The sequence below is a fragment of the Pleurodeles waltl genome, chromosome 6, assembly GCF_031143425.1.
Source record: "Pleurodeles waltl isolate 20211129_DDA chromosome 6, aPleWal1.hap1.20221129, whole genome shotgun sequence".
In the NCBI taxonomy this organism is placed as follows: Eukaryota; Metazoa; Chordata; class Amphibia; order Caudata; family Salamandridae; genus Pleurodeles; species Pleurodeles waltl.
In genome coordinates this window covers 155,553,064-155,572,341 of record NC_090445.1, presented here as the reverse complement: position 1 = coordinate 155,572,341, position 19,278 = coordinate 155,553,064, and the positions used below count along the sequence as shown (strand labels likewise).

The window sequence follows — 19,278 nt, the reverse complement described above, 5'->3', positions numbered from 1 at the left end:
ATCTGTTTACATGGTAACCGGGAGGCAGGCACTGCGGCCCTGAAGGAGCTCCGCACAAAGCAGCTTTAGGAACTGAAGTAAAAGGACCTGGAGACCAGTCCTACTGCCTTCTATGCGGCTGGCCAACCTGGCATAACCCAGAATGAACTAACGTATAGTCCACCCCTGCTGGCTCAAACTGTGTGTAGTATAATTACTGTTTACTCTGCTGCGTCTGTGGTGTAAAAAGACTAGTTGCTGGCAAGATTGATGTTTTGGCATGTCAGTCCTGAGCACAGTGGGGAGGGCTAGGACACATAGCAGTACTTAAACAGCAGCGGTTTCTCCTTGAGGGCGAGGGAGTCGGGGGGGGGGGGGGGGGGCTCCTCAATGAGGGCGGAGGAGCAGCACCCCCCGCCAGCAGCAGCAGCTGCAAAACTTTTACAAGGAAAAGATAACAAACAGTGTTTATTATCGTTTCCTTGTAAAGGGGCGGGCCACAGGGGTGACGTGCTCTGAGGGGGAGTGCTCAGCACTTCCCCGGCACTCCCCCTCAGAGTGCATTAGTATTTGGCTGGCCGTCTCGGGCCGCCCAAACACACAGGCGCTGTAGGCTCTCTCCAGCCCAGCAACGCTGTAGGCGCTCCTAGCCAATCCTGACGCAGCTCTGAGCAGCGTCGGGATTGGCGCAGGGCAGGCTGGGAGCCTGTGCCTGCAGCCAGCAGGAAAGAGGAGAGCAGCGCAGAACCGTGCCAAAAAGGTTAGTGTTTTTTTTTTTAAGTTAAGTTTATTAAAATGTAGGTGTCCCCCGCTCCCCTCCTGTGCGCCGCACCCGCCCCACTCCTTTCGAGTAAAGCGGGCCGCGACTGGAGGGAGTATCGCCCCCTCCCCCGCCCACTGCGAGCCATGCTAAACATGAAGAATTAAAATGGCAATTAAATGATTTAATTGCCATTTTATTTTTCATGTAGCGCCGCAGCCTGCCCCGGAGCAATAATGGGCGTGTCCTCTTTTTACTGAGAACTACAGCAATGCTGGCCAGACATTGCAAAGTGAGCATGTGAGTTTGGCCGGCAGACTTGCACTGGTCAAACTCACATGCGCACTTTGAAGATCTCCACCCGGCTGCCTTGGACAGCTGGGTGGAGACCAAGCACAGGCCTAAAGGGCCTGAAAGAGCGTTCAGCCAGGATCCTCCATCTAATCCTGGCACTGCTCTCATGGTGGCTAACAGTATGAGAGCCGCACCAGTATTGCCAAGGGGAGTTTCTGCTTCCACTTGTGCCGGTCAGAGATTAGGAAGGACACAGAGAACGACGCAGCCCAGGTAAGTACAATTATTTTATTTTTAGTTGTAATATAATGCATGCTTGTGTTTTTATTGTGCATGCTTGTTTACTGTTTTCACTTTTTTTGATGCGGTGGGGCACTTCGCTCGCCCCACCACTTAGATATTTAAGTAGCCGCTTCTGTACTTAAATAGCGAGGGTGGTTTATTTCTGGGCCAGCTTCCACACTATCCCATCCCAGTCTGCTGCTGCTTTAATTTGCCAAGTAGCAGCAAACAACAGAGCAGGACTTTTTTTTTTATTTCAAACACACAAAAGGTGATGGGAAGTATGCTTGGAATACGTCTAACCACTGGCAATCTCTTGGGTAGCATTCCAACTCATTGTTCTTTTTGCCCACAATGCCACCTCTGATTAGTCCAGCTACATGAAGATCAGTCCTACTCCTGCTGCAGTAAGAACAGTCCAGGGCGGACTGCCAAGCCAGGCAAGAGACGTTATAAGGCAGGTGGAAAGTGGGCAATGGCCCAGGGCCCCAGCCTTTCCGGGGCCTTCTGATAGAGCCAGTTCTGTTATGCAGAGAGTCTTTCCCTGAAAACCTTGAATAATTCTTCAACAAATTGTGTTAAATACTGTTTCCATTTAATTTATTTTCAATGTTGGTGATCTGTGAGATTCTATTACAGGCATTTTGCAGAGAAATGCTGTGTTGATGTTTCATACAACATCCATAAAAAAGTTTATTATAGGGTCAATCAGGAGCTCACATACGTGAAATGGGGGGGGGGAACATATATTATTTGCAATAATATTAGTGACTTGCTGTGTTACATTATTGAGAACACGTTACTATCCCTAAGTATTAGATCTAAACACATTCATTTAGAATTTGGACCAATTTGCCTTTCCACAGTCAGTGACTTGCAAAAGAGGCATGAAAGAGGTGAAATTAAATCATAAATTCGAAACTTTTCTGAACTGGGGCCCCTAAAATGTTTGTCCAGGGCCCCCCAAAATTCTTAAGAGATACCTGAAGCCAGGTCCTCTCTTATCTTGAACACAATTCCATTACATCCTGATGGGCTCTCTTCAGTCAGGTGTCACTCAGTTCCAGAGGTACTGTGAGCACACGAGGCACGTCACAGCATGCCCTTGGCCACTAAGATAATTACTTCAAACACACAAACGTTGATTGGAGGAATGCATGGAATAAGTCTAAGTACTGGCAATTGCTCAGGATAGCATTCCAACCCATGGTCCTTTTGCCCACCATGCCACCTCAGATTAGACCCAGCCATAGGCAAATCAGTCTTGGTCCTGCTCTATTGCCACCATGCTCAACAGAAATAGAAGAAGAACCGCATTGGCAGTCATTCTTCTAGATCCACAAACCACAATGGAAATGAAAGAAGGGCTCGGGTTCTCCTTCCTAGGTGGCATACATGCAGGTCTCCAGGCAGGCTGATTCTCCGAGCCAGGAGGGCACTTAGCAAAGATGTTTGGGGAATCTGACTGCTGGTGGAGCTGCTACCAGGACATGATGGGGTTACTAAGTGTAAGGTTAAGTCTGCTCAGGGGTGGGTTTTACGTGGGCGAGCTATGCCCACACCCGGGACACCAATCTTCAGAAGGCCACGCAAAGCTGCCTCCAGTAAGGTGCTGCAAATAGCAGCGTTCCTCTCACTTGGCTGCAATAGTTCACATTAAACTGCTTTTAATCATTTTTCTTTCCACTAGTGACGTTTTTAATACCCCTTTAAACCCTTCCCTTACCCTCTCATCTCCTGCTTGCCCCATGCCACTCACAAGCATTCCCATCTGTCCCGCCAACAACTTGGCACCAGCGTGTAGGAGCTACGCTGTGGGTGAATATGGTGTGCTGGGAGAGGTGCCCAGATGTTTGAGTTCAGCAGCTGGTCACTGATGATTTTATGTAATTACCCAGTGACTGACCTCTAAATACAAAACGGTCCCTCTGCTCCAGCGGGGGCGCCTTTTTTTCCCGCCCAGGGCACTAGCCAAGCAAGAGTCAGCGCTGCACATGCTGCACAGATCTTTGTGTGCCCAACAAATCTCAAGGATAATAATAATGGTAAGATAACTCTGGTGATTAATGCACTTTCTGGGGAGATCTGTGGTGTGCCATGTAACAGCTTTGACTGAATATAGCAGGAAGGGTTAATGTGCCCCTAAATCACATCTGCAGCAATCTGAGATTCACAAGATCGAATCCCAGCGAAGAATACTCATCCTTACATTCTTCAGAGGTGGTGAGAAGACAGAGAACCACTAAACTGGGTAATAGTACGACGTGTTATTTACAGCGCTTAGAAACAATGGAAGCGCTGTATAAACCGTTATATAAAGAAACATTTTATTAAACGCATTAGGCCATGCCGTTAGTCACATGGACAAGATATTTTAGAAAGAGTCCTTAATTAGGCCACCGTCCTTCTAGAGCCCTCTATACGCCCCCCTGCCCCCACCACCTTTTCATCCCACTTGAATCCCTATTGCTGTGTGATTTATTAAAGTCTGAGAAAACACTACTGAGCAACTGCGAGTGTGAGTTAACATTTGAATGAGCAGGTGATTGAAACCTTGAGGGGTTGTATGTGAATCATTGCATGTGTTATTAACTCAGGGTCAGTATACGTTCGAGTGACTCAGTGCCTGAGAGAGTGATATATGAATAAGTGAATGCGAGTGAGTGCGGCAGCGGTGGACTGCCTGCAAGTGAGTGTGTCATCAAGTAATAGAGTGTTTGAGCGATCGAGTGCTCGTAAATAAGTGATATCATGAGTAAGTGGAGGCGTGATTAACAGCAAGAGTATGGGCACTAAGGACTGAGCGAGTGCATGAGTGAGTGAATGTGTTTCATTGAATGTAGGTGAGTACACAAGTGGGTATATGCACACGTGAATTTTCAATTGAGTGAGTGTATAAGCGATTGACTGCATAAAAAGCAGTGATTGCATGAGTGAATGTAAGTGTGATTAACTTAGCAAGAGTATAGGTATGAGTGAGTGTGTGTTTATGTGAAAATAGAGGACTGCACAAGTGAGTAAATGCACAAATGAGGGTATGAGCGATCGAATGTATGCAAATGAGTGATTGAGTGAGCGTAGGTGTGGTTAACTTAGTAAGAGTATATGTATGAATGACCGAGTGACCGGCAAAGTGAGTGTATGTTTCAGCGGACGTAGGTGAGTACACAAGTGAGTGAATACATACGTGAGAGAGTGTATGAGTGATTACATATAAAGGAGTTATTTCACGAGTGTGTGGTGTGATTAATTTAACAAGAGTATGGCCATGAATGACTGAAGATGTTTCATTGAATGTAGGTGAACGCAGAAATGAGCGCAGGCACACTTGGGTGTTCAAGTGTGCATTGGTAAGTGGGGTGCGATTAACTCAGTGTGATGGAGTGCACGACTGAGTGAATGTGTGATTCATTTAATGTAATTGCACGCACAAATGAATTATTGTACGAGAGATTGGATGTTATTTACTCGGTGTGACTGAGTGCATGAGTGACTGAGCATTACTGATGAGTTCGTAATTCACTGAATGTGACTGTGTGAGGAGGTTGTGAGGGAACGAGAGTAGATGAGGATGGGAGAGCAGGGGAGTTTAAATGAGACGCGGAAGGCGACGAGGGACCGGAGAGACACCCGGGGTGGAGGGGGCAGTGAGAGGGTGTGAATGGGAGGCACCAGGAGAGAAGGGGACGGTAGATCGGGGAAGGCGGAGGTGAGAGAGGGACCGGGGACGAGCGGGCGGAGGGTGGCGGAGTCGGGAAGTCAGTGAGTGAGTAGCCGGCGAGAGGGACGGGCGGGGGGGGGGGGGGGGGTGGAGGGGAGGAGCGAGCGGGAGGGCAGAGGAGGAAAGGCGGCACTCCGGAGGAAGAAGTGAGAGCTTCGAGGCGCGGTGGGAGAGTGGAGACGGGAAGCGAGCGGGGCAAGGAATGAGAGACGGACAGAAGGAGACAGCAGACGGGCAAAAGAAGGGAGCATGAGAGAATGAAGGGGAGAGCACGGGAGAGACACCGCATCTGGCGGAGAGAAGTGCCGAAGAGAGAGTGAGAGTGCAGGCGAAGAGAAGCGACAGAGTCTGAGGGGAATAATTACTCGGGGAGGGGCAGATCCCCTAGGGGGGGGGGCGCACTTCCACGGGACAGGCTCGGCGGAGCCCACGCTTACCCGCTACATAAGCCAAAGCCTAGCTGTGCCCGCCCTGGGGGGGCCGCAGTGTGGACGAGCCTTGGGCAACCCACTGGACAAGCCAGAGCTTGAGATGCTGGGTGAGTCCTGGGAGATATTCAGTGCTGCTGCTGAGCCAACCACCCAAACAAGTCATTCAATGAATGTTTGAATTAACCTCTGGATGAACATTCAACGCGCTGCTGACTGAATGGTAGAGTAAGCCATTGGATTAGTAGTTATTGAACAATCGGATGAGCCGTTGATTGAACTGTTGAGCGAACCATTGGTCACGTAATTTAATGAATGTTTCAATTACACAATGGAAGAACATTCAACGTGCTGCTGACTGAATGGTAGAGTAAGCCATTGGATAAGCGGTTATTGAACAATCGGTGGAGTCATCGATCGAACTCTTGAGTGAAGCATCAGACAAGTCATTTGATGCGCTGCAGAGTGACCCATTGAATGAGCCACTTGATTAACTTCTGAAAAAAACTTTGGAAAAGCCATTGGACAAATGATGAGTTAACCAATGGAAGAGGCATTGGACGAGCTGTTGAATATCCCCTGGAAGACTCTTTGGCCGCAGCGTGAAACGACTCATTGAAAGTACTACTAGACCAACAGTTATTGGATGAACTATTGAGTGAGCCATTGGATGAGCCACTTGGACGAGCTGTTGAATGGACCATTGGCAGAGTCTTAGTAGGAGTTGTCCAGTGAGACATTGGATGAGCCAATGGGGGCGCAGTTGGATTAGTTGGACGAGCTGGTGGGTGAACCAGTAGTGCCATGGAATGAGTCATTCAAAAAGCAGATGGGTTGAGCGTAGCATTGGACAACTTGATGGGTGGTCAATGGATGGGAACTTTGACCAGTCATTGGGCAACCTTTATGGTAGGAAATTGCTTTTAGACTAGCCCACGGATATTGTGTTAGAAAATTATTGGACAAATCATTGGATGAACTGTTCGAGTAGTTGTTGGACAAGCTAGAGGATAATTTATTAGGCAAGTTGTTGGGCAACCTGTTTAAAATATCACTGGATTAGCCACCGTACAAGGCTTTGGACAAGTTGTTCCAAGCTTTGGCGACCACAGCATGGTATGGATGAAACGTGAATCACTAGCAACAGAGCCCCCAGGAACCTTCCACCAGGACCAAGTGCCCACACCGGCAGCCCTTGGTACAGCCCCATGCCGCTGGACGCCTTGATCGCACAGGGACAGGCCATCACAGAGAGGACAGACCATGCCGGTTATGAAAGGACTTCTTGCTCCACAGAACACCTTTCTCGACACCATTGCCAACCGGTTCGATGGAACCCGTAAGTACAGAATGTATAGTTTTATATAACATGAGCTGGGAATTTTCGTATTCTAAAGAGTATGAACCTAAACACTTTGTACCAATTCATTGCACTGTCCTTTCTAGACTTCAGAGAATACATGTTCCTTTGGGTGTTAAAATATCTCTCTTTGGCCAAAAAGTATGTTTCTGTGTGTAGCAAAATGCACTTTTCTTGTGTTTAAAGGCTATGCAGGTTTCTGGGTAGTAAGAGGCACCGTCCTTGTGTTCAAGGAATATGTGCTTCTCTCAGTAGTAGGAACACCTTCTTTTTTTGTCCGAAGAGTATATGCTTCTCTGGGTAGTAAAATGCATCTCTCCTGTGTTCAGAGAACAGGGGGTTGTGGGGGTAATAGGACGTACCTATCCCGTGGTCGGTTTCTCTCAGTAGAAACAAACTCCTCGCCTGGAGACGGTCTGTATGTTAGCCTGCAGATAGTAAGTGGTTGCTCACTGTCACTTGTATTCTAAGAGGAACTTTTTTTCTGGGTAGTAAATGGTGGAAGAGCATGTGCTTTTTGCGGATAACAAGATACACCTCTCTTGGATGGAAAGTATGTATTTTTGTGAGAAGCAAGAGACTCCGCTCCTGTTAGTAAGAATGACCTCTTTTGTAACCACAGAACATAGGCTGCTCCGGTTAGGAAGGGCACCTTACCTGTGACCAGAGTATTTGCTTCTCTGACTAGTAAGAGGTTCCTCTCTTGTTACTGTAGACTGCTTTGGCTAGTACAGGCACCTCTCAAGTGGGCAGAGCGTATTTGTTTCTCTGGGTAGGAAGAGATGCCACTCTAGGATTCTCTGACTACTAAATCCTTGGTAGTCAGAGTTCTGACGTCTCTGGGTAGTAAGAGGCTCCTCTCTAGGCTGCTTTGGCTAGTAAGGACACCCCTTCTGTGGTCAGAGTATTTACTTCTCTGGGCAGTAAGAAGCACCTCTCTAGGCTGCTCTGGCTAGTTAGGACACCCCTCCTGTGGTCAGAGTATTTGCTTCTCAGGTAGTAAAAGGCGCCTCTCTAGGCTGCTTTGGCTAGCAAGGACACCCCTCCTGTGGCCAGTGTATTTGCTTCTGTAGGTACTAAGATGGGCCTCTCTGGTAAGCTCAGGCTAGTAAGAATATCTTTCCTGTGGTCAGAGAATGTGTTTTTCTGCGTAGCAAGAGGCGCCTCTCTGGGCTGCTCTGGCTAGTGAAGGGGTCCGCTCCTGTGGTCAGAGTATTTGCTTCTCTGCGTAGTAAGGCGCACCTGTCTAGGCTGCTCTGGCTAGTAAGGGCACCCCTCCTGTGGTCAGAGTATTTGCTTCTCTGGGTAGTAAGAAGCACCTCTCTAGGCTGCTCTGGCTAGTAAGGGCACCCCTCCTGTGGTCAGAGTATTTGCTTCTCGGGTGGTAAGACGCGCCACGCTAGGCTGCTCTGGCTAGTAAGGGCACCTCTCCTGTCGTCAGAGTATCTGCTTCTCGGGCAGTAAGACGCACCACTCTAAGCTGCTCTAGCTAGTAAAAGGGGCTCCTCCTGTGGTCAGAGTATTTGCTACTCTAGGTAGTAAGAAGCACCTCTCTAGGCTGCTCTGGCTAGTAAGGGCACCCCTCCTGTGGTCAGAGTATTTGCTTCTCTGGGTGGTAAGACGCGCCACGCTAGGCTGCTCTGGCTAGTAAGGGCACCTCTCCTGTGGTCAGAGTATCTGCTTCTCGGGCAGTAAGACGCACCACTCTAAGCTGCTCTAGCTAGTAAAGGGGTCTCCTGTAAAGTGGTCAGAGTATTTGCTTCTCTGGGTAGTACGAAGCACCTCTCTAGGCTGCTCTGGCTAGTAAGGGCACCCCTCCTGTGGTCAGAGTATTAGCTTCTCTGGGTGGTAAGAAGCACCTCTCTAGGCTGCTCTGGCTAGTAAGGGCACCCCTCCTGTGGTCAGAGTATTTGCTTCTCTGGGTAGTAAGGCACACATCTCTAGGCTGCTCTGGATAGGAAGAGCACTCCTCCTGTGGTCAGAGTATTTGCTTTTGTGGGTACTAAGATGGGCCTCCCTAGGCTGCTCTGGATAGGAATAGCACCCCTCCTGTGGTCAGAGTATTTGCTTCTCTGGGTAGTAAGGCGCACCACTCTAGGCTCCTCTGGCTAGTAAGGGCACCCCTCCTGTGGTCAGAGTATTTGCTTCTCTGGGTAGTAAGAAGCACCTCTCTAGGCTGCTCTGGCTAGTAAGGTCACCCCTCCTGTGGTCAGAGTATTTGCTTCTCGGGTGGTAAGACGCGCCACGCTAGGCTGCTCTGGCTAGTAAGGGCACCCCTCTTGTGGTCAGAGAATTTGCTTCTCTGGGTAGTAAGGCACACCACTCTAGGCTGCTCTGGCTAGTAAGGGCACCCCTCCTGTGGTCAGGGTATTTGTCTAGGCTGCTCTGAACGATAAGGGCACCCCTCCTGTGGTCAAAGTATTTGCTTCTCAGGTGGTAAGACGCGCCACGCTAGTCTGCTCTGGCTAGTAAGGGCACCTCTCCTGTGGTCAGAGTATCTGCTTCTCGGGCAGTAAGACGCACCACACTAAGCTGCTCTAGCTAGTAAAGGGGTCCCCTCCTTTGGTCAGAGTATTTGCTTCTCTGGGTAGTTAGAAGCACCTCTCTAGGCTGCTCTGGCTAGTAAGGTCACCCCTCCTGTGGTCAGAGTATTTGCTTCTCTGGGTGGTAAGAAGCACCTCTCTAGGCTGCTCTGGCTAGTAAGGCCACCCCTCCTGTGATCAGAGTATTTGCTTCTCTGGGTGGTAAGAAGCACCTCTCTAGGCTGCTCTGGCTAGTAAGGGCACCCCTCCTGTGGTCAGAGTATTTGCTTCTCTGGGTAGTAAGAAGCACCTCTCTAGGCTGCTCTGGCTAGTAAGGTCACCCCTCCTGTGGTCAGAGTATTCGCTTCTCGGGTGGTAAGACGCGCCACGCTAGGCTGCTCTGGCTAGTAAGGGCACCCCTCTTGTGGTCAGAGTATTTGCTTCTCTGGGTAGTAAGGCACACCACTCTAGGCTGCTCTGGCTAGTAAGGTCACCCCTCCTGTGGTCAGAGTATTTGCTTCTCTGGGTAGTAAGGCGCACCACTCTAGGCTGCTCTGGCTAGTAAGGGCACCCCTCCTGTGGTCAGGGTATTTGTCTAGGCTGCTCTGAACGATAAGGTCACATCTCCTGTGGTGAGACAGTATTAGATATCTGAGTTGTGAGAAGGTGCTCTCTTGTTTTCGGAGTAGTAGTGGTCATTTCAGAGTGTCTGTTTTTTTGGTGAGTATGAACAACATCACTGGTAGGTTACAGCTGGCTCTGATTGGTCAGAGGGACCTCTCCTGTAGCTGGGGTACATGCATTGCTCAGATAAGAAAACAATTAGACTTTATTAAACATAAAAACCAGAGCAAGCGCTCCTGTAAGGATGGCTCTTTAATTAGGCCACCTTGTACTGTTGGTTGTCGCTTTCGTGGCAACTTAGTCGCTTCGTTAGGCATTAAGCAGGCCTCTTCATCAGGCTGCATATTTCCATAGAGGCCTGTCTAGTTGTTGCAGATCTGTGGGGGAGGCCCGTTCTGCATCAGAGGAGGCCAGTTTGCAGCCTGGTCTGGCCCTAGCCAATGCCTTATGTCAGGTCATAATGTGTAATGCTACTTCACCCCCGGTCATACTGTTATGTCATAGCAGTATTAGTACGAACTTGTTTTCAGTGCTTCGAGGCACTCTTCTGACATTTCAATGCACTGTAAATGACAAATATTGCTATAACCTAATGTATTGAGGGGTTCCCCTGTAGCAGCGCTGTGAGGGTGGAGGTGGGGGCGGAGGGTGCAGTGGAGGCGACTTCCTTCTGCCTCCTGGGAGGGAAGTTGAGGCCTTTTCACCGCGGGGGTGCTCAGTAGGGGAAGTAGGGTTGTGTGTTTCGCGTTCTCCCATCTGTCCTACGTGACCTTGAATAATGCCCGAGGCTGTGGCTGCCTCTGTTAGACGCCTTAGATGCAGGTCTAGCGCCCCTTCAAATGACCTACGCGCACGTGGCCCGCGCTCTTAAATGTGGGGGGCTCGTGACCTGGTTCCTTCTAGGCTTGACATGCTCTCTGTGTTCCTGTCCTCGCCTCTGTTACTAACAGCGTCTCCCGGAGGTGTGTGTCTCTGCCCCAGTGTTTCCCCCGTGTTTATCTCCCAAGATCCCTTATTCTGGCGTCACCGTGTTCCCAACTTCGCTCCCTCCCCGCCCCCATGTCATCCCGACCCATTGTTCAACCTGCCCCATAACTTGAGTCTGCCTGTCCGTATCTCTTGAGAGCCCGTGCTGCGGTGTCCTCACACTCCGTTGTGCCCCGGTGTCACTGTCCCGGCGCCTCTGAGTCCCCCTCCCCTTATGTTTCGGATCCCCTGGTGTTCCCATCCCCGTGTTTCCTTGTCTCCGTGTCACTCTGTCCCAGTGTTTCTATGCAGGTGTTTCTGTCGACCCCCCTAATGTCTCGATTGCCCTCTTCTCTGTGTTCTCAAGCTCCATGTTGTTCCTCCTGTGTCTCCTGTATTTTAGGGTGTTCCCTCGCCCCAGCATCTCTCTGTCCCGATGCTTCTCTGCATGAGAGCCCCAGTGCACCTTCCCTGATCTCTCGAGCCCATTTCTTCCTGTGTCTCCTGTATTTTATGGTGTTCCCTCGCCCCAGCATCACTCCGTCCCGATGTTTCTCTGCCTGAGAGCCCCAGTGCACCTTCCCTGATCTCTCGAGCCCATTTCTTCCTGTGTCTCCTGTATTTTATGGTGTTCCCTCGCCCTAGCATCACTCCGTCCCGATGTTTCTCTGCCTGAGAGCCCCAGTGCACCGTCCCTGATCTCTCGAGCCCTTTTCTTCCTGTGTCTCCTGTATTTTAGGGTGTTCCCTCGCCCCAGCATCACTCCGTCCCGATGTTTCTCTGCCTGAGAGCCCCAGTGCACCTTCCCTGATCTCTCGAGCCCTTTTCTTCCTGTGTCTCCTGTATTTTAGGGTGTTCCCTCGTCCCAGCATCTCTCTGTCCCGATGTTTATCTGCCTGAGAGCCCCAGTGCACCTTCCCTGATCTCTCGAGCCCATTTCTTCCTGTGTCTCCTGTATTTTATGGTGTTCCCTCGTCCCAGCATCACTCTGTCCCGGTGTTTCTCTGCCTGAGAGCCCCAGTGCACCTTCCCTGATCTCTCGAGCCCATTTCTTCCCGTGTCTCCTGTATTTTATGGTGTTCCCTCGCCCCAGCATCACTCCGTCCCGATGTTTCTCTGCCTGAGAGCCCCAGTGCACCGTCCCTGATCTCTCGAGCCCTTTTCTTCCTGTGTCTCCTGTATTTTAGGGTGTTCCCTCGCCCCAGCATCACTCCGTCCCGATGTTTCTCTGCCTGAGAGCCCCAGTGCACCGTCCCTGATCTCTCGAGCCCTTTTCTTCCTGTGTCTCCTGTATTTTAGGGTGTTCCCTCGTCCCAGCATCTCTCTGTCCCGATGTTTATCTGCCTGAGAGCCCCAGTGCACCGTCCCTGATCTCTCGAGCCCTTTTCTTCCTGTGTCTCCTGTATTCTATGGTGTTCCCTCGCCCCAGCATCACTCCGTCCCGATGTTTCTCTGCCTGAGAGCCCCAGTGCACCGTCCCTGATCTCTCGAGCCCTTTTCTTCCTGTGTCTCCTGTATTTTATGGTGTTCCCTCGCCCCAGCATCACTCCGTCCCGATGTTTCTCTGCCTGAGTGCACCTTTCTGGTCTCTCGAGACCTCTTTTGCGGTTTCTCCAGTGTTCCGTGTTGTCCCCTCGTCCCAGCACCACTTTCTCCTGGTGTCTCGGTGTCTCCGCGACCCCGTGGTTTTTCCATCACAGTGTTTGATTGCCCCAGTGCCACCCCGTCCCCATTCACCTAACCAGGGATTTAAGTGGGCGGGCCCCTCCAGGCCTCAAAACTGGTAGAAATAAAAAACGGACACTGAAAAGGGCCCCTACAAAAGACTGCGATGCCTGAACAACGGATGCTGTGCTGTGGTAAGAAATGTGTATAACGCAGCCGACAGCAGGTGTTAACCAACACAACACCACAAAACGCAATAACTAAAGCAAATGAATTCAGGTTTTTAAGGCCTTTCAGAGAGCCAGCCTGTCATGTATGGCTCGCAGGGATGGGGTTCATAAGTGAGCAGTCCGAACAGAAAAGGCTCTGCCTCTCATCCGCTCCCGTCTATATTTTGGAACAATCGCCAAATTAGTTTTCGCGGAATGTAAGAGACATCTGGGGGTACAACGCGCAAGCGCCTGCCACGGACGCTATGGGCCAAATCCACCAAGAACCCCATGAACACAGCACAGAGCTTGAAACATCACATTATCCTCTGAGCCATCTGATGCAGAGTGTAAAAACCGCTAATGCAATCCATGTCCGTGATTTAGTTCCTGTTTATAATTCACACTTACTTGATCTTGAGTTCTCTAAGAGCGTCAGCTACTTCCAGGACGTTGTGTTTCCATATTTGGGCAGCATATTACTGCTGTGTAGCGCACACCTCGAACTGAGCCACCTCTGGGTGTTTAGAATGGGCCACGATTAAGAGCTCTGGAGTTCATGAGGAAGCCAGTGCCCGTTTCTAGCAGTGCCTGTCAATGGGTCACACATCTGTTCAGAATATCTGACCATCCAATCCTTGGCCTCTGTGCAAAGTGCACAGGGCACTGTTCCTGTATTCCAGTTGCAATTGTGGTTCTGTGCAAATATGTGTGAAGGAGGCACACGGCTGTTGAAATATTGACAAGGTGAAAGTGGAAGAGAATGCATATTGCAAGTAAGTGGGCGCTTTGGGTATTTGTGGATGGTAAAGTAAAGGTGATGCTAGGTAGTGCCTCCAGTAGAGAGGGAGAAGAGGGAGCTGAAGCAGTAACAGACAAGGGACAAGATATGCAAGCGAAAAGGGCACGCATCTCTAACCTAGAGTGAACATAACACGAGTGACTGAGACAATCTGGAGACCACTACTCTTTCCACAGGCCTCTGTAATATTTAATTCAGTCTAATCATTTCAGAATTAACATATTTTCAATATCAACTATTTACAATTCAGCAATGTTCTTACTCATTTATCTTAAACAGCTAATAGCCATTGACAAAGCCAATAGCCCTGCTTGGTTTTAGGGGTGTGCCAGTTGTTCTGTTATATGTCTGGATGCACTAACAGAAAGCTCAGAGAAGCACCCAAATACTGGTCAGATGGGACACCTTTGGAACCACAGAAATTAAGTTCACATGTTTAAGCCACACCCTTAATTACTTTGACCATGCCGCCCAGCTCAGTGGCTCCCTGTCCCCATGTCTCTGAGTGTACATGCTTCTCGAGTCCCCTTCTTTAAGGCGAGACAAGGCAGTGGTTTCATAATCTCATTTAGAGGCAAAGCCAAATTACTACAAAAGTCCATCAAACTGGCTTTTTGGCTTTTTAAAATATATGGGGAGCACCTTTGCAGGCAAAATACTAGGCCTAATCAAAATTTAAATTATGGTGGCATTATTTGTGTGATTTTGGGCATTTCATGTTATGTTTGTAACTTGAAATTCCCCAAATTTTACACAATTACGACCCTTCACGTTATTACACTTGATTTGCAGTAAAAGTTACTGTGAATGTACATGAACAACAGAGCTTGACCAGCTGTTGTTTGTGGTACTTTGTTTAAATGCATCCTCGCACCAAAAAATGATCAGTGGGCGCATTTTACTGGAAAATATGGCGTAAATGGATGGATTTTCATATCATGTATTTACGCATAATTTCATGTAATTTTACAAAAATGTCATCCAATTATATGAAAGCAAATTACTCAAATTTCACACAGTGCGGCAAAATACTATTTAACCTTGGACACTGGCAGTCCTCTCAGCGTTTCTGATGAGGACGCCAAGCAAAACAGTGCAGAATACCATGCCTTTGTCAGTTAGCTCTCATGTTCTATGTGCAAGTGTGCTTAATGTAGCAGTGTACATAGTGTACATGGCACCATGTCCCAGTGCGCCTACATGTCCTGCTGGTGTGGAAGTATGTTACCTGTATCACTGTGGGCATCTAATTTCCCACGCACGTTCCTCATTCTGGTTCCTTTTTTAGGGTCGAGCCTGTGTCGCATGAATGCATTTCGCTTGCGAGACACTTTAGTAGTTAGTAAAGGGCTCAGAGCCCTGTCCATGTCACGTCAGTGTCTTTCATTGGTTCATGGGCTTGTCTTTTAAAATCTGCTTGCATTCATTAGTGGAAGGCATGCATATGTCATGCCTTTTCCAGTGGTTAGCCCTTCTCGAGCGCAGCGACCAAGTCCTGAAAACATACAAGGCTCGCTGTTTTCCGTCCGGTTTGTGGATTACTTTTTATCTTTTTTCGCAGCGCGATCTCGCTGGGCAGAAGTCGAGCGCTTTACATGACATTGACCCTGTTACATAGTTAATTGCACTTTTGCCGGTTACGTAGATAATTGCACTTTTGCCAATAGGTTTCACTACGAGTGAACTGTAGCTGCGTGATCGCGCTCTTTTCTTCCATTTAATGTGGCAAGAAAAGTCAGTTTGGGAGTTTACAACTGCTAATAGCTCTAACTCGGAGAAATGCGAGACCCGTTGCATTGTAAATGCTTGTTCTTTAAATTGTCAGCATCTTTATCACACTTTCTATGACTGGTAAATCACTGCTGCGCTTACGTCATCCGTGCACCCTGTTTTTATAGTTCTGCGATTTCCATTGAATTGTGGTCGGTGCTTTAAATGGGCCGGTATTCACAGGTACTGAGTACCGGCACTTCTTAATTTTACCCCTGTGAGTACCGGCACTTCTCTGCCTGCAAGGAGAGTACCGGTACTCATAAATGGCTCGTTGCTGCTTGTGCTGCTGAGCTCGAGGCTGTGAAAGTGGAGTCTGTCTGGACGACACTCTGACAGCCAAACTGCCTTTGTAGCCCCAAGCTGAGCCACTGCTGAACTATTCAGCATAGTCTCATTTGCATAATGTCCGGTTGCCCAGGATCTCACACACTATGTTGGAGGATGGGGCATGGCCCATTAAGGCCCTGCACAGTCAATCTCGTTCACACTATCTTGTGAATTTGTGAACACACTGAATCCTGGAAGCCCAATAACAGGCGCAATTAAGAAAGCCACAAGCCACGGTGTTAAGTAGTTTAAAATGGCTTTCGTCCCACCCGAGTCTTATGCGTGAGTGTCTGTGTGTTGGCTTACTTGTGTGTGCCTGGTTTGTGTAGGAGAAAAGCGACGGCAAGTGGGAGAGAATCGGGACACTCAGGATATATTTTAAAGAAAATATGTGGAATGCTGTGTGAGTTAATCTCTGCTTGTTTATTTCTGGGTGTACGTGCACTCAAGAATATTTAAGTATTGTGCCAAATGCAAGCATAAAGTACGCCATTAACAAGCTGAAAATATTACAAAACAAGGAATATCATCATGTTTGGCCTACATTTTGTGTGAAGAGTTAACCTATTCTATTAATACATTTCTCACATGGTTTGGTGTGTGCTGCAACTGGTATAGAAATAATTACTAATGTTGCTATTCCAGTCAGTTTCCAGGGGCACACCGATTATTAACTTGCTGGGGCCAATAGTGCTGCTGCTGATGGCTTGGATGCATTCCTGGTTTAGGGATTATTCCTTTTTGATTAGTGCCTATTCCCAGCAGGTTTTCACACCACTCACTATTAGAATACCTAAAGGTAAAATGCCTTCCCCATTTCACCTTGTAAAGAAAGGCTGGTCCCTGAAATGCACTCCTATCACACCTTATTTACAGTGTGCACTCACACCCAGTCTGGGCCTCTTGCAGTGGTGCAAAAAGTGGAGGGGGCCTCCCTGCAAAGAACATGGAGGGCCCCCCCCCAGACTAACCCATGCCAGGTGCTGTGCTGAGGGGGCCTCCTGGAGCTCAGCCACCCACGGGTGCGGGGGCCTTTGTTGCGCCAGTGGCCTCTTGAGGTGTTTTGGGCCACCCTTGCTGGACACTTTCAAATTCAGCAGCTAGAGATGAGAACTAGGGGCACTTCAGTTAATGTATCTTATAAATCAACTCAGTATTATATCAGTATTATATAGTACTGCACTGCAACTTCATGCCAATGTGTGTTGAAACTGCTCTGGAGGAGCTGCACTCTCAACCTCCTTCTATGGCAGGGAAGATAGGGGAAAAGGGCCATGACCACGCATTTTACAGACCCTACTGTATACATGGTAACATAGTGAGAATACCTAATAGTTTTTGAGACACATACATTGCAGAAACTGTATTTTCTTCTTAGCTTTCATCAGAATGAAGGCAGCACAAGAAAGTTAACATATCATTTTAACTTCCCCGTCACCATCATGAGGTTTTGCATGCATGCAATTAGGAACTAAGTGCTGCTCACCCTAATCTTTTCATTATCTGACCTCTGTGGGCAACACAAATCTGAACAAAGATCTAAAGTGACTTAGCCATGATCAAACAGGGCTGAGCTAAGACCCCACATCACTGGCACAATATAATACATCAATAGTTCAGTATTAGTTCTGGCCTAAATGACACAATGGCTCAAGATCAGATAAGGATGGCTTAAAATAAACTGTTTTAAGCCATGTTCACTTGTTAGTAGCATGGAACAACACATCAAAAATAACGGGGATAGGGAGGATTAAAGGTCCAGTGTATACCCTCCGATGCAAGTGACTATTAAAGCAGTACACTGTTCCTAAGAGACCAAGGTGAACTATAGAGAGTACTCTGGGGTCCTAATTGATAGGAGCAAGAGTCCTCACACACCCAAATGGGTGTCATGCTTCATCATCGGACCAGCTCCTCGTCAGACCGGCGCTGCAATGTCTGACGGGCACCACCCAGTGGGGGGCTCTTTGCCGGAGATCTTTTTCTCGATGATGCCTCACTGTCCCGCAAATGAGTAGGGAGGAAGAAACGGGGAGAGTTCAAAGAATGAAATAGGAATAAAATTGGCTCAGGACCCTAGATAAATGCTAACCATTTGGGTGTGTGAGGACTCTTGCTCCTATCAATTAGGACCCCAGAGTACTCTCTATAGTTCACCTTGGTCTCTTAGGAACAGTGTACTGCTTTAATAGTCGCATGGAACAACACACCATGGGTCAAGAGCACACAATGCTGAGCCAATTTCACACACTATTGGGTGAAACTCCTCCCTTGCCCCACATCATACAATACTGGATCAACATAACACAGAGCTAAGCCAAGATAACATAGTTGTGGGTAGAACTTACCCTCAAGAGCCTGCTAACCATTGTGCACAATTTTAAACCTGGCAAATTGATACCAAAAACTCATGACGCATCGAGATGATCATTCAACCTATCCTTTCCCTTTAAATGCAATGGACTGTATACATATTTCTGAGGGCCTTGCTGTTATTTAATATTTATGTAGTGTGCCATATGTGCAGAGGGAATCTGCACATATTGTGTGTTTAAGACCACTGTCATGGGCAATGCAAGAGCAATAGGAATACTGGATAGATGTATCATCATGTCTGACCCTTAGCCCCGCCTCTAGCCCCGCCCACCAACCACACCCATAACTCATTTTAATGAGTACCTGCACTTATTTTTTCCCATTTAAAGCACTGATTGTGGTGTATGGTGGTTTTGTTTTGTTGTTTGTATGGTTAGTGGCAATGTATTTACACCCCCAACACAAGATGGCTTGCTTAAGGCTGGGGGATACCGAGGTTCGAAATAAGAATTCCGTCCTGTATCTCTGGACCTGAATGAGGCCATGAGCTTTTGTCCCCGGAATGGCGGATAACCATGTGGACTCAGGAGCACCAGGTCCTTGGGGCCAAATCCGGTCTGAGCAGGTGATACAACTGATCAGAGGGGCGTGGACGTTGGGTGTGCAGGGGCAGGACGCCGCCTGGGACTACAGGGCAGGTCCTTGTGCACTCCACCGTGGTGCTGCAGGGTTCAGAAGGGCTGGGTTGTGTCCCAGCCCCTGCCACATTCAGCAACAGATTTACTGGCTGTGATTCTGCACCCGATAAAATCGTCCTGGTGTTCCCACACCTTGTAGTCCAGGGTACAAGAACAGTGGAAAAATCAGTTTTCCAGAGCGGCGTTCACCAGAAAATACTATCATCCCCGGGGATACAATGGCAGCTTTAGTGTTTGGCGTAATACGCGTTTCCGTTGGTTAATTTGAAAGTAAAATGAGTTGGATCCTTCAGCATGGACGAGTGTTACGTTCTTAATTGAGCTGTGTCGTCAGTTGTTTGTTACCTCGGATATGTAGATCGTTTACTAAGCAGTATAGCTAGCCAGGTATATGGTTATCATGCGCTATTGTGCAGGCGAAGGGGTGGTGTGTTTAAGCCAACATTGTCTGAGTGGCTGCAAATTGTACGTTGGTGTACTGAAGGCAGTGGTTAATTTGTAAATAAAAGCGTGCCGGTGCCCAAATTTCACCTCCGAAACACCTGGCTGCAG

General features: G+C 48.4%; 1 protein-coding gene across 1 annotated transcript in view; it reads left to right on the top strand.

The window, feature by feature from the left end:
* The first annotated feature begins 5,169 nt into the window (after positions 1-5,169).
* The window catches only part of KCNH4 (potassium voltage-gated channel subfamily H member 4), a 541,864-nt gene continuing 527,755 nt past the window's right edge, over positions 5,170-19,278 (top strand). Inside the window, exon 1 of the mRNA XM_069237683.1 lies at positions 5,170-6,803. Coding sequence (XP_069093784.1) covers positions 6,728-6,803 — 76 coding nt within the window. The 5' untranslated portion in view covers positions 5,170-6,727. The remainder of the gene's footprint in view (positions 6,804-19,278) is intronic.